General features: G+C 37.1%; 1 protein-coding gene across 50 annotated transcripts in view; it reads right to left on the minus strand.

Moving 5' to 3' along the window:
* ANK2 (ankyrin 2) overlaps positions 1-16,849 on the minus strand; it is a 676,765-nt gene that overhangs the window by 100,819 nt on the left and 559,097 nt on the right. For 32 of the 50 annotated variants that reach the window (XM_089302903.1, XM_089302901.1, XM_070047695.2 and 29 more), the window contains 4 exons: positions 15,506-15,604; positions 15,245-15,343; positions 10,398-10,496; positions 2,235-2,432 (listed from right to left, as the gene is read on the minus strand). In XM_089302903.1, the coding sequence (XP_089159029.1) occupies positions 2,235-2,432; positions 10,398-10,496; positions 15,245-15,343; positions 15,506-15,604 (495 nt within the window). The remainder of the gene's footprint in view (positions 1-2,234; positions 2,433-10,397; positions 10,497-15,244; positions 15,344-15,505; positions 15,605-16,849) is intronic. The other 18 variants (XM_089302912.1, XM_070047718.2, XM_089302907.1 and 15 more) reach the window with 1 other exon arrangement.

Genomic DNA, 16,849 nt, shown 5'->3' on the forward strand with positions numbered 1-16,849 from the left:
AGATAAGTCTCTGGACTGAGATCTTGAGGATGGCACAGTTCCTACACTATGATCTCAAATTTATCCTGTTGGCCAGACAGTTTAACCACATGCTCTTCTGGCACCAGGGAGGAAGTTGGAGGATTCTGACACTGACCAAGGCCTATAAAATGCACACAGCAAATATGCCTAGCATGGTTGTGCTTATCTTTGGGACATTTCAGACCTTATCACAAATACAGAATATCCCCCTAGATGCAATATTGTCCTTTCACAGTGTCACCAAATTATTTTTAATTAAGATGACTTTTTTTCCTCTTGCTTCTTTTTAAAACATGTGGTCCTAATAAGTTCTTGGAAGAGAGTGAATTTTCTGTCTTTTTCCAAGCGTGGGACAAATGCAGGAAGTTTTTCTTTTGCTAAAACTCCATTCCCTACACTTAATGCACACAATGATTGGGGTGACACTTGAGACAAATGGAATTCTTTGGGACAAATCACATGGTAAAGAGGAAAAAAACTTCTAGAGTCCTGCTGAAATAGTGATTCAATCCTTTATAAATTTGGAAACTCTTAGACAAAACTACATCAAATATTTACTGTAGAATCACAAAATCAAGGTTGGACAGTATCTCTTGAGTCACATATGTCTCTTTCGCCCCTATGTTAATCTCATCAGGATTTCATTTACCAACTACCATTCAGCTCTAGTCAAGTTGCTTTATTAGATGGCTCTGTTTAATAGTTTCTTCCATTTTACTGCCCTATTTAATTTTGGATTTAGATAAATTTTTTAATCCTAAAAATCTTTGAAGAACAAGGGACTACATTTTATTTTCCATTTCTATATTTTATTTATCATAATATTATCTGTTAAACTTTCATCAGATAAGATCAAGTCTCTTTTAGATTATACTTACTATTATAGTTATTGTTAGGTTTCTTTCTTAAAAAAAAAGAATTTTTTTCAATGTCTCAGATTTCAGAGCTTGAATAATTATCAATTTCTGATCTCAAAAACAGTTGTTTTTTTATAGCCATAGGGAACCAGATAAGCCTTAACAGTTACTGGACTGCTCCTACTTCCAAGAGAATATATGTCACATCACTGCCTCAGCTCATACTTGTTAACATCTTTCTCCCAGAAGGAAGTATTTGTAACTAATTATTATAGGAGCAAGTTGATATGGTCTTTCGTTTATCTGAATCACTCTTTGAAGGAAGTATTTTGCTCAGTGACAAATTCTCCTGTTTGTGACTTTTGCTTGTCTCATTTTTCTACTGTTCTGCACTAGCTGTTCTTTTTGTTTCATTAGCTGAGTGTGTTCATGTTTTTTCTAAGTCACCTGCAGATACTGAATTTCAAATAAAATGTATAAGGTGAAAGAATAATGACCTTCCCCTATTATGAAGCTTTGGATATCAGTAAAATTCTTGCTAGTGCATATTTTTTGTTCAATGTCAGTAATAACTAATAAGCATATGACTTCCAGTCCAGCTGTCCCTGGACATTGTTAAATATGCTGGCAAAATGTAGTTTGTAGAGTGGAGAACGGAGATTGGAATTGGAATGGGATATCAGCTATCAGGTGATAGCTGATATTATGATTGGGGAAATGAGATATTTAGTAAAGCAGGTTTCTATATAGTACTACAACTCTCAACAAATACAGTACTGTCATCTAATGTGATATTCTCTTCCTCATTAGTAACACCAGTTCAATGTACTTGTGAATCTTATTTTTTCTCTTGAGAATACATTATCTATTTTGTAAAGGAAAGGGAATATAAAGTAGTACTTGCTTTATGGAAATCATGTTAGTGAAGCACCACATGACAAATTGTTAAACAATAGACTGTATAGGTATTGGTGGTCCCATAAGATTACATTGTGTGGTGCCCCTGTAGAAACATTACTTTGTGTTAAGTATATTCTATGATATTTGCACAATGATAAAATTGCCAAACTATGCATTTTTCAGTACATGTCCTTGTCATTAAACAGCAAATGACTGTAAAAGATACTTGGATGAGAAGACAACACTGACATTCATTAGGAGAATAGAATCCAGAACTCCTTACTAATGGTATTATATGGAGTCTCACAACCCATTTTGATGATTTAGACAATGCATCTAAAATAGAAAAGAAGTTAGTCTCAAAGGAAAACCTACCCTTCCTAACACTATTTGGGCCGAAGGACTATGACTTAGGAATTCTCTTGGTTTATGTGGCCATGACACTATTCTCCTTACCTTGGTAGCTAAGGAGTGGGCTGCTCCTGCTTCCAGGAGGACTGATGCCACATCAACTTGGCCTTCCCGGGCAGAGATGTGCAGCGGTGTGTATCCATTTGTAGTGGCAGCATCGGGATGAGCCATATGTTGTAGAAGCAACTGGACAATTTCTGTTTTACCCAGGCGGGAAGCAATATGCAAAGGCGTCTGTTCCTCCTACAACTCAATTCAAGTAAAAAGTTAGTGCCAGGCAGACCAGACTTCACTGATGATGCATTTCACTCACAAGCTTCCTGATTTCTTCATGGAATCTTTAGGAATCCTTCTCCAAGAGGAAACCATTACGACTCTGACCATAACTTATTTTATGTTTTGCTATAGAGGCAACCTGTTGAGTCAGAAAATCTCCCTTAGAGTTTTAAAAAGTATATATTTCCGTGAATGTGATTATTGTTTTTTGGGTATCCAAAAATATTTATCAACTCATTAAGGCTTCATCCCTCACTTATGTTGAAATAAAAATTAACTCATGGTTTTGAAGAAGAAAGAAATCTGGTCCAGAAACCCTAAGACCTAGATTCTCATCCAAGAGCTTTCACTTAGGGGCAAGATTTATTCTGGGAACTGTATCAAGAGAAAAACACCAGGGATGCTGGAAAAACTCTGTTCTTACTCCACTCAGCAGGCCAAGGATACAAAGGCTGCACATTTTCTTCTAGGAGAAACCATGGATAAAGAAGATATTGTAATCCGGTTTAAAAAGCTGTTGTTCCAGGAAGCATTACAGATGGGTCTGGGACTTGCATCCAGGACTTCAAAAATGAAATGGAACTGTGGCAAGAAGCAAATGGCTGAACTATTTGCCAACTACTTTTCATCTCAAAAACAGGAGAGGATATAACTAAGTAGAAGGGACAGGAAGAATATGTTCAAGAGGGCTCAAGAAATCACTTGTATGTGGAAATAATGTTTTCAGTGTTAAGGAAACCAAGCCAAACTGTCTCTTGTAAAAAGAAAGTTGAGCCATCACCATTGCGACATAGTAGATAAAGCTGCTGCATGCAATGCCGGCATCCCATATGGGTGCCAATTGTTATCCCAGCTGCTCCACTTCTGATCCAGCTCCCTGCTCATGCACCTGGGAATGCAGTGGAAGATGGCCCAAGTGCTTGGGCCCTTATGTTAATGTGAGAGACCCAGAAGAAGCTCCTGCCTTTAGCCTTACTGGCTGTTGCAGCCATCTGGGGGAGTGAACCATCAAATGGAAGATCTCTCTCTCTCTCTCTCTCTCCCTCTCTCTCTCTTTCTTTCTCTTTCTCTCTAGCTCTGACTTTCAAATCAGTAAAAGTTATCGAGGATTAAAAAAAAGTTGAATGTAATTTTAAAGATGAAAGGGATACATCTTTACAATCTTCCCTAGGACTTGTCATAATAACAGTAAGGAAGACAAAGATGGGCCGGATTCCAGGGCTAAGTATGAATGGAGAAAAGATAAGAGTATGGAAGAGCTGTCCAAATAAATGTCATATTTTAAAGTGTAAAAATAGAAATTTATAAGTTATAGGAAGAGATAAAGTGGCATTGCATGATTTCAGAGTGGTAATAAATAAGTACTAAGTAATAGTATTCTATTTTAATAATAGAACTGAATTTTATAAAAATTTGCTATTTGTAAACTTCCTTCATGTATGTGTGTACATAAGCTTATCCTTATAAAAGACCAAAAGGAAAGGCATAAAATGAATTATTAGACCAGTCTCTAGAAGAAGAGTTTACTAGGAACTAAATGAGTTCTCAAGGATTGTCTAAGGTCCATAAGACATTAAAACAGGACTTGAATTCAGGCATTGGGTTCTAAAGACAATATTTATTTTTTACTGTGTATTTTATTGAATATAGACTAAGAGGGTCACAAAGAAAACTAACAGGACAAGGTGATTCTCCATAGGAAAGGAGACTGACAACAGGTTAGGAGATGCAACTTTCTTTGAAACAGGAGAAATTGCAGGAATGGAGAGAATGAACAGTTAAAAAATAGTTAGCAAAAGCAACAACTAAAGATCAAGGAGTTGGAGGACAGCTAGAGCGAACAGCTGCTGCTGCTGGCTTTCCCTTCACCAGCCTCTGCCTGGCCGAGTTTGACAGAGGTGGATGTTGAAAGTGACACACTTTTGGGGAGAGGGGGGCACTGTGGCGCAGTAGGTTAATCCACCGCTTGTGGTGCTGGCATTCCATATGGGCGCCGGTTCTAGTCCCGGCTGCCCCTCTTCCAATTCAGCTCTCTGCTGTGGGCTGGGAAGGCAGTGGAAGATGGCCCAGGTGCTTGAGCCCCTGCAACCGCATGGGAGACCAGGAAGAAGCACCTGGCTCCTGGCTTTGGATCAGCGTAGCTCCGGCTATTGAGGCAGTCTGGGGAGTGAACCAACAGAAGGAAGACTTTCTTTCTGTCTCTCCCTCTCACTGTCTGTAACCTTACCTCTCAAATAAATAAATAAAATCTAAAAAAAAAAAAAGACACTCTAAAATGTGTTTTTCAGTGAGTAGCAGGGCGAGTCACGGTGATAATGATTTTTGGATCTATAGCTGAGCAGTGGCAATCCTTGAGTGGGGGTGGCTCTGTACCTAGGTAAGTTTTCATTCATTGTTCTTTGTTCTTCACACCATGATGTATTAAGATATTTTTGAAAAATGTATTTATTTATTTGAAAGGCAGAGTGACAGAGAGAGAGGGAGAGGCAGGGGAAGGGTGTGAAACCTTCCATCCACTGGTTTACCCCCCAAATGTCCACAACAGCCAGGGCTAGGCCAAGTCAAAGTCAGAAACCAAAAACTCCATCTGGGTCTCCCATATTGGTGGCAGGAAACCAAGAACTTGGGCCTTTATCCACTGCCTCCTGGGTACATAGCAAGAATCAGGATTGGCAGCACAGAGTAGCAGGGACTTGAATGAACACTCCAGTATAGGATGTGGTTTAGCCTACTGTTCTACAAGGCTCAACCCTAATATTTGGTTTAAGAAAAGTTAAGGAATAAGCCGACTTACCCAGATTTATTCAATTTTTGATCTGGTCCTATCTCAAAATTGGAAAAGAAAGAACATTCACATTTTGCTAAGAAAATCTTTCAACTTATCAAAGACAGAGGATCTTTTCAGGTTATAGCAGTTATTTCTCTGCTGAATTGAAGAAGTTGGATCTGCTGCCTCAGGCTAAGGTTAATGCAGAGAACTGGGAAGGTGCAGAAGCTAAGATTCATAGGGAGAGGTAAAGAATTGGGGTTGGGGGAGAGGGAGAGTCTAATTCCCTAAACCTCTTCTTAATATGAGAGGTGGTGATTCCTAAAACATCAGTGACTGTGACACACCCTGAACCAGGTAGTAGATGAGTTTTGTCTTCCTTCACAGCCTACTGCTTTACAATGCTCCATGGCAACAATTAGGGAGAGTTGCTGAGCCCCCAATTACTTTTACAAAGAGAAAGAAAGAGCAATAGTTGGACAAAAGTTCATACCTTTAATGAAATCTCTGCTGTTTTTTTTTTTTTTTTCTAACTAACAGGGTTCCCAGGAACTAGTTTATGCCAGCTAACTAAATTTTTAAGTAAGTTTCAAGGGAATTTAAGTCTACGAACCCCATGATTGTTCAATCCCTAAAGCAAATGCCAAGCCCTTTAATTGTGCCAACAGAAGTTCATAAAGCAAAAGAATTCTCAAATGGGCAAGTCTTGGTGACTTTTTGTTAAATCACTGAGGACATTAGACAAGGGAGTAACATACTGAGAAGAGGGCCTGAGAACAAACACATTGGCCAACTAAAAACTTAGGCCTCTGCATACCCTGCTCACCAGTCTGTCCAGCAAAGTATATCTAATGCTCTGGTAAAAGCAGTATTACTGTTTGCATTCTTATAATAGATGTATTATTGTGATTATGTGGGATATTTTGTTATATATTAAGAGTAAGCAAAAATATGATTGAGCCCTATGATTATATGAGGGAACTTCAAAAAGTTCATACAAGTTAACTGTGATACTTGTTTTCAAAGAGATTTGTGTGTGTGTGTGTGTGCAAATTGTCAAAATCTTTACTTACTATAGAGTTGGTCTTCTGTGTAAAAAGTTAATTGAAAATGAATCTTAATGGAGAATGGGACCGGGAAAAGGAGAGGGAAGAGGAGTAGGGGTGGGAGAGTGGGTATGGTGGGAAGAATAAATATACTACTAAAGTTGTACATATGTAATTTGTATTCCTAAAAAATAAATTAGTTAATTTTTAAAAAGTTTATACAAATGTGCATTTTCTTTTAAAATTATTAATTTTATTTAATTGAGAGGTATAGAGTCAGGGCAGGGGTAAGGCAATGAGCTCTCATCTGCTGGTTCACTCCCCAAAAGACCTTAACAGCCAGGCCAAAGCCAGATACTGGGAAATCAACCCAGGCCTCCCACATGGGTGGCAGGGACCCAAGTACTTCAGTTTCCCAGAGTGCATATTAGTAGGAAACTGGAACTGGGAGAAGAACTGGGTCTCAAAGCCAGTACTCCTATGTAGGATGTGGCAGCTCAGCCTGAGTCTTAAGTGGTAGGCTAAATACCTGCCCCAATATTATCTTTTTTCTATCACCTTTCTATGAATGTTTTGAAATTGAAATATATAACCATGGAGTATTACTTCTAAACTTATTGAAAACAATATAGACTACCTAGAGATCTTGACCTTGGAGCTCAATGTAGTAACTGGGTATAATTTATGTCTTTCTCCCCTTTGGGACAGGGTGAGTTCTAGAGCAATGGTGCTAGGTTAAGAGAGGAAGTGTTTGAAAGCGTGTTTGTCTGTATGTTGGCCCCTAAGAAGTAAAACAGATACATGTCTGTTTTTCAGCCCAATATACCCAACATCTTTCTTCTGGGAAGTACACTGCACACTCCAACAGGCTGTAGAGAGACTGCCAATCATCTTACAGATGGGCTACATGAATGGGCATGAGCCTAAGGTTGATTTTATGTACTGGTCAGACTCATTAGGCCAGAGATGGCACATCACGGATTAGACACCAGTGCTTGGTTTGGATAGAAGAGAGAAGTCTCTTTTTACCTTAGACATGGGTGGTGATGATGTCAGTAGAGAGAAGAGAAAGATACAGAACAACAGAAAGAATCCTTTTTCTTACCCTAACTCTGTGGCTACAAGCAAACAGCATAATTTTGAATTTTGGGCCCCTAATACAACATGCAACACAAGGTTTCTCTGTATATCAAACAAGATAATTTGTGTTAAAAAGCTTCATGAATCTTAAAGTTCTGTGCACATGTGAACTGAATCAAAGAGGTCCAAGGAGACATTAAAAGATTAAATGAAAATCGAAAACAAATGTTTATAGTACATCTGAAAGTAGAACATGTGGAAAGGAAAATCCTAGCTCCTTGATGCTCAATGTAGAATCCCAGGGCCAGAAGCACTGACAGCACTTGAGAGCTTGTTAGAAACCCAGAGCTGAGTGCTCACATTTTAACAGGGTGCCAGGTGATTTTTATGCACATTGACCTTTGGGGAGCACTGCTTTACAAGGTTATACTTTTCCTGTTCTCAAGAGAAGGATGCTATCAGGAAAGGATTTCAGGGTGGAAGGCAGAGCTGAAAAGACAAAATAAACAGAAGATACCATACAAAATTTGATATTTAAATTATGAAGAATAAAGAATTAAGAGATGTTCATAAAAGTATATGTAGACTATGAGACTAAATGTAGTTGCAAAAGAGAAATTTAAAAAATTGTTTGAAATCTGCTTGTAAAATACATAAATATATACATAAACACATAGTTACAATATTTCAAAGGACAGAGACTGGGACCAGCATTGTGACAAACAGGTTAATCATCTGCCTGTTATGCCGGCAACCCATATGGGTGCCAGTTTGGGACATGGCAGCTCCACTTTAGATACCACTCCCTGTTAATGTGCATGGGAAGGTAGTGGAAGATGGCCCAAGTGCTTGGGCCCCTGCATCTATGTGGGAGACCCAGAAGAAGCTCCTGGCTCCTGGCTTTGGCCTGATCCAGCCCTGGCCATTGTGGCCATTTGGGTAGTGAACCAGAGGATGGAAGATCTCTCCCTCTCTCTCTCTCTCTTTCTGTGTCTCCTCCTCTCTAACTCTACCTTTCAAATAAATTTAAACAATAAATCTTTCTTTTTTTTTAAAAAAAAGAGCAGTCTGTAGTCATTTGTTTTTAAAGACAGTGTTTAAGTCGGTACACAAGGTGCAAAGTGTAAGAGGTTAAATTAATATAGAAACATTGGCAGAGATCATGGAAGTGAGTACATTTCCATTAAAACAGAATAAGCTAAAATTTGAATATTCCAGGGTTTTATTTTTAAGAGACAAACTGGAAATCCTTTTATTATTAAATATGGATTACAAAAGAAATTAACCAGGAAAATTACCACAATTTCTGGTAAAAATAGAGTTCATGTGTTCAGACTACACTGGTTGACCACAGGAGTATTTAAAATATAGCTGAATGCTAGGTAAGCTTAAAAAGAAATCATAACAGTGTCACATCAGGGGAGAATAGAGTTGAATAACAAAAGCCCTAGATACATAAAAACATAATATACTCATGATTATCAAACAATATGTATAATACTCCTTGTATAATAGATAAAAGGACAGAAAACAACTAAAACAAGAACAATGTCAAGGCTGCCCAGGTATCACTGAATCTTCCCTGGATATCTGTAGAGCCTATTATATGAAAATGCCAGTCAAATTCATTGAGTCAGAGAATGTTAAGAAATTCCAATGAGGAAGTTTTTCTTTAAACTATTTTTTAACATTTATTTCAGAGGCATAGAGCTAGAGCTAGAGCTAGAGCTAGAGACAGAGACAGAGATGAGAGAGAGAGAGAGAGAGAGAGAGAGAGATGGACAGAGTTAGAGATTCCATTTACTGGTTCACTCCCCAACATGCTCACAAAGACCATGTCTGGGCTGGGGCTGAAGCCAGTACCCCCAAACTCAGTCCAGGTCTAACACATAGGTGACAGGAATCTCATTACTTGAGTCATCATCTGGTGTGTCTCAAGAGATATATTAGCTGGAATCTGGGATCAGGAGTCAGAATTGGGTATTGAATTCAGGTACTTTGATATAGGATGAAAGAATCTTAACAGGCAACTTAACAGCTGAGCCAAATGCCTTCTCCTGGAGAGGGATTTTGAAGTTTTCAAATTCAGTTCTTACATTTTAATGAGAAAGGCCTGGAAATGAACTGACGTTCAGAAAATCAATAAAGGTTGTATGACTCCAACCAGATGGATGCACTCCCATATATGCATTTCTCTAATGAAGTTATAATGTACAACTCAAGTTGAGGAGCTCTGACTTAGCTTAAGTATGTCAAATATTGAAGACAGAGAGAAGTGTTTAAATAGTTCGTAAGACTTTCCAATGATGTTAGTGCAAAAGTCAATGGAACAACGTAGAAAGCAAAATAGAACATACAGTACATTAAGAGTCCTTACTGGAGTATTCATTGTAAAGCAAGGAGATGAGAAAAGAAATTGGCAAGTGAAATGACAAAGAAAAGGAAAGAAAATTCGATCTGTGAGGGAATTAAAATAGAGCAAGACTGATCAAGCACTCGCCAGTAACCAAATACTTCTATTTGGAAGAGTGCATTGCACAGTGTCTAAATTCATCAAATCAGAGTAGGAAGAAAGGGACACCTCATTTTAAAAGGAGGAAGGTGAAGCAGATCAAGGGAAAACATTGAAACTTGCAGTATAATTTGTTTTTAAGAAATTAGTAAGGAATGACTGGAAATTTTTTGGCTTTGTTGGTAAGAAATGAATTTCACATGTATATAGCATCTATCTTATATAGGTAAAATTTTAAAATTCATGAAAATAAAGAGGTTAAAAATGAAAATGTTACCATTGCTATATTTCTTAGATAATAAATTATACAATTTCTTCTTATGTCAATAGTTCTGAAATTTGGATCCATTTTTCATTATGTGTATTTATTTATATAGTGATGCTTTAGTGCCTGAAAAACTGTTATTGAGTTTATATGACTATAGTCCATGGCATTTGCAAATCAAGGACCTTAAAAGTCACACCTTCTCCTACAGATAGGATTCATGCACTGTACTGAAGGAGAACCTCGGAGCACCCACACCTACCCTGGCTCTGGCATCAACAAGGGCACCATTTCTCAGGAGGCATCGGACCACTTCCACCTGGCCTGCCCGGGCTGCCATGTGCAGTGCCGTCTCCCCGCGCTGCCAGGAAACAAAGATCATCCAATCATAAATAAACCCACTGCTCTGCATGAGAAGAATACAGATGTCCCTTCTTGTGAAATTCAGCAATACATCCAAGGATTTAAGTCTATGAAAAGGCATAATTATTTAGTCTGGTAGTTTTATATCTTAAACATCTTCATATGGATAAGACAAGTGTTTGTTTTATTTTTTGCGGTCCATTACAACTAGTGAACTTACCCAAGCATCCACGATACCCTGAAGTGTAATTTCAGAATGAAACTTCCATAACCTAGACTGGTTTTGATGATGAACTCCTTTTATCCTATGAACCCAAAATCTGTCATTGTCCCACTTAACTAGGTGATCACAATTTGGTCCCCTTTTAGTGAGAAAATCAAGAGGCTGAAGATCAAATCAACACATGGCGAAAAGTCATATAGTTTCTTTCCAAAATTCAAAATTTTTGTCTGAAATAAACTATTATTTTATAAATCAGTTTTGTCTTTTGGTTATGAGACTAGACAATGACTAGTCATATAAGAAATCTGATTTGCTCAGGAGTCACCTACTTCATGTTAATGAGCGTATTGAATTACAGGCAGTTGCTGGAGACAGCTAATGAGAGACGAGTAAAGGAACTGTTAACAGTGCCATCTGGTGAGGTAAGCAGCCCTGGGCACCACATCATTCCCCAAGCATCTTCGTGCCACATCAAAGTATGGTGCACTTATCAGAAATGGGGGCTAGAGCTGCAGGATGAAAGATGAGGATTAGATATAAGAGAATTTCTCACTGGGAAGCCTCTTACAACTACCTCTAAGAGAAAGGGTTTTAAAGTTAGCATATTTTAAAGCCATAAATAGTTCTGAAGAAGGCAGGAGATCCTTCCTTTAAATAATTATATAGTTATAGCAGAACAAGACACTAGAGTAAAAATGATTATAGATTAATTCATCACAACTATTTTAGAAAACAAAGCTGATTTCGGTCAAGTAAAGTAAACCATTCTAAATAAGGTCATTCAAGTTAGCTATGGAACTGAATATGCCATATATGCTATATATGAATATGAATAATTTCTTCCAATTCCTTGCATAATAAACCCTATATCTAGAAACTTTCAGGTGAACTTTAATTTAGTATATAACTCACACTTCATTTCAGTATTCAGGATCCACTCTTTTTGAAATTATGAGAAATTAATGTGAAATGATTTATTAAAGAATTAAACTGGATGCCTAACTTTCTCTTCTTTGTTGATGATTCATTTATCCTCTAACAGCCTTATTTTTTGAGGACAAATTTTAGTTTTTATAAAGTAAATGTATCTGGATTATGTTGTTTTAAAAGGTGACATTTGAATAACAATATTTCTTATCAAACTTTAGATGTATAGCAAGATTTTTCTTCTTTGCTAACCATTATTTCTAACTAGTTATCTATATCACTTAAAAACCATCTTTAAAGAGACGAGATTAAAGTCTACTAACCATTTTTAGAAAAACAACTCAAATGCTTATTTCTAGGTCTGACTTTGGTTTAAATAAAAGCAAGAATTAATTTCTTTGTAGAAAGTTAAGTCAAAGAGGCCCACAAGTTCCTACTGCTTGATGCATGTACATGTCTATTTTACGAGCCAATCTTTATCAATAAGGGATTTCAAAAATCTAGAAATGTTTTCAATATTAGTCTTAATATCTTCAGAACTCTTTGTATACTTAAATTAAGTTACTTTATGTTTTTTACACAATTGAAATAGATGCGTTAGAAATAAGTCTAGAGCATTAAACTTCATACTCAAAGAAAAGGAACATATGTACACACACATGGTTTCTCTACTTTATAACAAGGGTCTTCTTTAATTATTATTTAATGACTCCCATGTAATGGACTTGTATTGGAATTGCCCTTTCCCTTTTATATTTATATTAATATAAGTATAAATAACAATTTCCATTTTTTTATTGTTAGGCACCCTCTCATTTCTAAAATTGTCTGGTTTTCTACTCCATGGTTGTCAGTGAATACTTTGGAATATGGATGTAGAGTAACTGGCAGTTCAGCTTTCTAGATTTCGAAATGCATTTGTAAGCTTTCTTGGAAAAATAGTTTTCAGTAAAATCGTCTGCACATGATTGAGTTGTTGACACACCTCACATTTGGAGTGTATTTTCAGACAAAACGAGACTGGCAAGAGAATGTGTAGGCTCATGTCCAAAGCAGTTACCAAATGTCATGCCCTTTCCTCAGTTGTTAAAACTGAGGACAGCTGCCTTGACTTCCACTTTGGCCACATCAGGTTGGAAAGCGTCAAAGCACAACAGACAGCATTGCATTCAAAAAATGCAGGATGATTTCAGGCAACACACAAAGGCTCCAAGGGTGGGGTACTTTGGAGTCAGCAAATGACCAATTGCGACACAGCAAGCAGGCAATCGGTTTTCACACAGTTTCTTGCAAAGACTTTGAGATCCAGTAGCTATATCCTCAGGTTCTGAGAAAACACCAGTTCACAGGCATCTCATTGCTAGAGAAAGTTACATTCCTCTAAATGTAGGATTGCCAGATTTAACAAATAAAAATCCACGATGGCCAGTTAAATTTTAATTCCAGACAATGAATAATTTCAACTGTTGCATGGGACATACTTAGAAGAATGATTGCTTATTGTGGTGGGGAGGGACCTGCATTTTATCTGGCAGTCCTATCTATAGGTAGGTATCTACTCCCTGAAGGATGCCTCTTACAAAAGTTTAAAAAAAAATAACTAGGAAACATGTTGGGGACAGGATTATATTGACAAGTGCTTCTCAAATATTTTTTGAGGGAGCTGAAGGGAAAGAGAATGTAATTGACAAATGAACAGATAAAACAAAATGAAGAACTTTAGAATGGCCAACAGTTGGAAGTTAAAGTTTACTACAATTGTCAGTTTGGAGAGTTTTTAAGATCCTGAAAGGACATAAAATTTTTTGTGTTGCAATTCACATTTTATTTATTTTTATCTGAAAATATACATGCAGCCTTTATAGCATTTTTTTTGCAAAGATATTGTAACTCCTTAAGTCACCAAAAGATCTGGAATTGATCAGTTTAGGAGCAAATTAAGAGTAGCCACAGAAAGTAACTACAGAATCCCACAACCGTTTTATTTGGATTATTCTTTAATAATTTTGCAAAAAAAAATCCTATAAAAGATAATCTAAGGGATCACAATCAAGCAACCTGCAGAATATATTTATATGTATGTATTATTATAATAGGATTACATAATTTATCATGGTCTCACCATAGTTCTTATAAGGCATTGGAATGCAAATGTGAACATGCAGTAAGTTAGGCCAATATTCAGGGGATTTTGCCTATTTAGCCTACAAATCTGCTCAGGTCTCAATTCTAAAAATGACAATGGTTATTGCTTTGAACAAAGATGGCATTACTTTTAATGCCTAAGAAGTAACTAGAAATTAAATTCAAACTGGCATATGAAATTACTGTTAAGATCAACAGATAATATTACTTTAAGACCAAAAGCTATGATTAGAAAACATATATGCATAATATACAAATACATATTTAGAGACTTTAAATTCTTTATTGGCTTTATGCTCCAATTATTGAATAATATGAAAAAAGTATTAACAGGTATTAAAATCAAATCAAGTTATTTCCACAATGGACATTGCCCAAGCTCAAAAACTGCAGCCCAGCAACAGTGTGTAAAATACAGCAACATGAGGAGAGGGAATACAAATAAAAAGTGAAAATTTACGTCTTGTTTCACAATTTAAATGGATAAAGGCACTAAAAACTAGCAACAGTAGTCCATCTATTGCTTTAGAAAATGAGATTCATTTGAAAAATAAGCACTGACATCTCTTTGGGAAGAGTTGTCTGTTGTACATGTTTTTAAAAATCTCAGTGTTCAGTCCCTTCCTGAGCTTCAAATACATGACTTTCCTTCGTGCAGAGGGGTTCTCCTGCTCATGAGATGTGTGCCATGATCCAGTGGTCAAACACAGTTTAAAAGGGCACAATCCAAGAAACTGAGAAATATAAACAATTGAGTTGTACAGTTCCCGGATTGGATCAGGTAAAAGAATTCTGGGCTGTCTAGTGTCTGTTGGTAGAACGAAAGTTGTCTGGAGACCCACACCCATTTCAGGATGCAGGTATAATCAGAGTTACCTCTGCAGGTAACAGAGGCTGCCTCTCCAACCAGCACAATCAAACCAAACTTAAAAATCAAAGTAGGGTTAGAAAATGGAAACTCCAACTAACTGAAAGGAAGGGGAATTTGATACCAAGTAAAAATTCCTAATATTGATCTATCTATGGTTAATCTTTTGATGGGATTGATTATGGAATGGAGTTGGTATTTTGATGAAAATTTCCTGGAATACAAATCATTCAGCCCACTAGGGTGAGCCCTGAAGATTTTATTGCAGGCAGTCAGCCATTTACTTTCAATGGAGCCTTAAAAATGTATTTTGTTTTGATAAATGCAATTCAGATGCATGTTTCATTCAACTGCACAGGAAGGTTAAGCTGTCTCATTCCACAGCTTCTATTTTATTTCCTAACACATTTCTCCCTCTGTGGAGGTTCTTTTCAGCGAAGCTGTCGCAATCATTCTAGGGCTATGTTCTCCCGAGGGCCCTTGCTAACTTTGATGACATACACACCAACACACCTACACACACCCACACTCTACTCCTCTCGCTCTTTCTCCCTGCGGTTATTCTGACCCAAGCCATACTCACAATGTTAGTGACATCTGGAGAGGCTCCGTTCTGCAGCAGAAGGAGGACAATGTTCAAGTGGCCCATGAAGGCAGCCACATGTATTGGTGTGAGGCCAGACTGCGAAACAAAGCAACAGTAGTTTTACTCCTCTGCACTGGCGGGGCTTTGGGGCTTCTTCAGGTGAAAAAACTCAAGTGAAGAGGACAGGAGGTGGACAAAAGGAAGGGGAGGAAGGACTAAGAGAAGGATTGTTTCGTGACAAGCTGAAACATGTTCTACCTCTGTTATAGCTTGGATTGAAGCCCCATATTTCACCAGCAGTTCCATGACTTTGATGCGGTTTTTCTTGCAGGCAATGTGCAGTGGAGTAAAACCATTCTGTGCAAAAGACAACTGAGTTAGTGGAGAACATGCAGAAACGATTCTCACGCAACTCCATGCTGGCACATTGCAGGCAATAATGTTACATCTTCACGGAGTGGTACCATTTCTTCAAACCCTGGAGGTGTCGGAATTTGGGAAGAAAAGGTGTGTTCTGTAGGCAGCCAGCTTTGCTTCTTTGTGGTGGGCCTGCACATGATTCTGTTTGTGTGATTACAGAGAAAACAAAACTGAAGGAAGTTATATGGGCTTCCTCTTCAAAGAAGAAGAAATACAGGAGAGACTCTATTTCAGAAGTGCTAGATGTCAAGGGATACTGACTCGTCAGGTGTGAAATGATGTGAAGATGCCCCAAAGATGTGTGTATTTTTCTGATGAAGGTCTGTTTCTCAGGATGTGTTTACTGAATTTACTTCAAAAATCTAGAGTATGACAGCCTCTATGATAAATTCCTCAGAGTCGCTACCATTTTCATTAAGAGGTATTAGCGGAAGTCCTTATTTATGTTCATAAATATTTATATCCAAAGTTATATTTTTCATGTTAAAAGTTTGTGTAATACATATACCAATCAGATAAATTTTCTTTTATAGGGAAATTATATAGTGTCACAATATTTTAAAGAAAAGTACAGAGAATTTCTGGGATAATTGGAAGAAAATCATTCTTAGTAGCACAGGACTGTGGAATGGAGCCTGTAAGGTATTTTCTGATTTTGCAAAACTACTTATGTCCTAGCTTTACAGAAATTATGGGAAAAATTTGTTAACCAGTTCCATGCTTAATTATGTATTTTATTTGTAATCTTTTTATTTGAACAATAGCCCTTTGTTAAATTATAGCTATTCTTCCAATAAACACCTTTGCCTGTCCCAATGGGGTATGATCATCAGTCAATATTTTTATATACTAGCGGTTATCAGGAAATCATATGATCTCACTAGAGCTAATAACTTCTTATTCACAATGGAATGATAAGCATAATTAATCTGTTAAATAATTTCCCCTATACATAAACAATCTAATAAGTCAGATATAGTCACATATCCATATAGCACTTAAAATTTGCAATTATTAGATTATGATAGTTTGTAAACTAATTGACCAGTATCTGAGTGAGAATCAGTATCTTCAACTCCCTATGAGAAAATTAATTTCCTCACACAATTGCATATAACACTGAAAGAATATTTGCTTTCTAGCTAATTCTTATTAAATTGATTCCAATAGAAAATTTCTAAT

Source organism: Oryctolagus cuniculus, chromosome 8 (assembly GCF_051225735.1).
Source record: "Oryctolagus cuniculus isolate XC-2025 breed Fujian yellow rabbit chromosome 8, ASM5122573v1, whole genome shotgun sequence".
NCBI lineage: Eukaryota > Metazoa > Chordata > Mammalia > Lagomorpha > Leporidae > Oryctolagus > Oryctolagus cuniculus.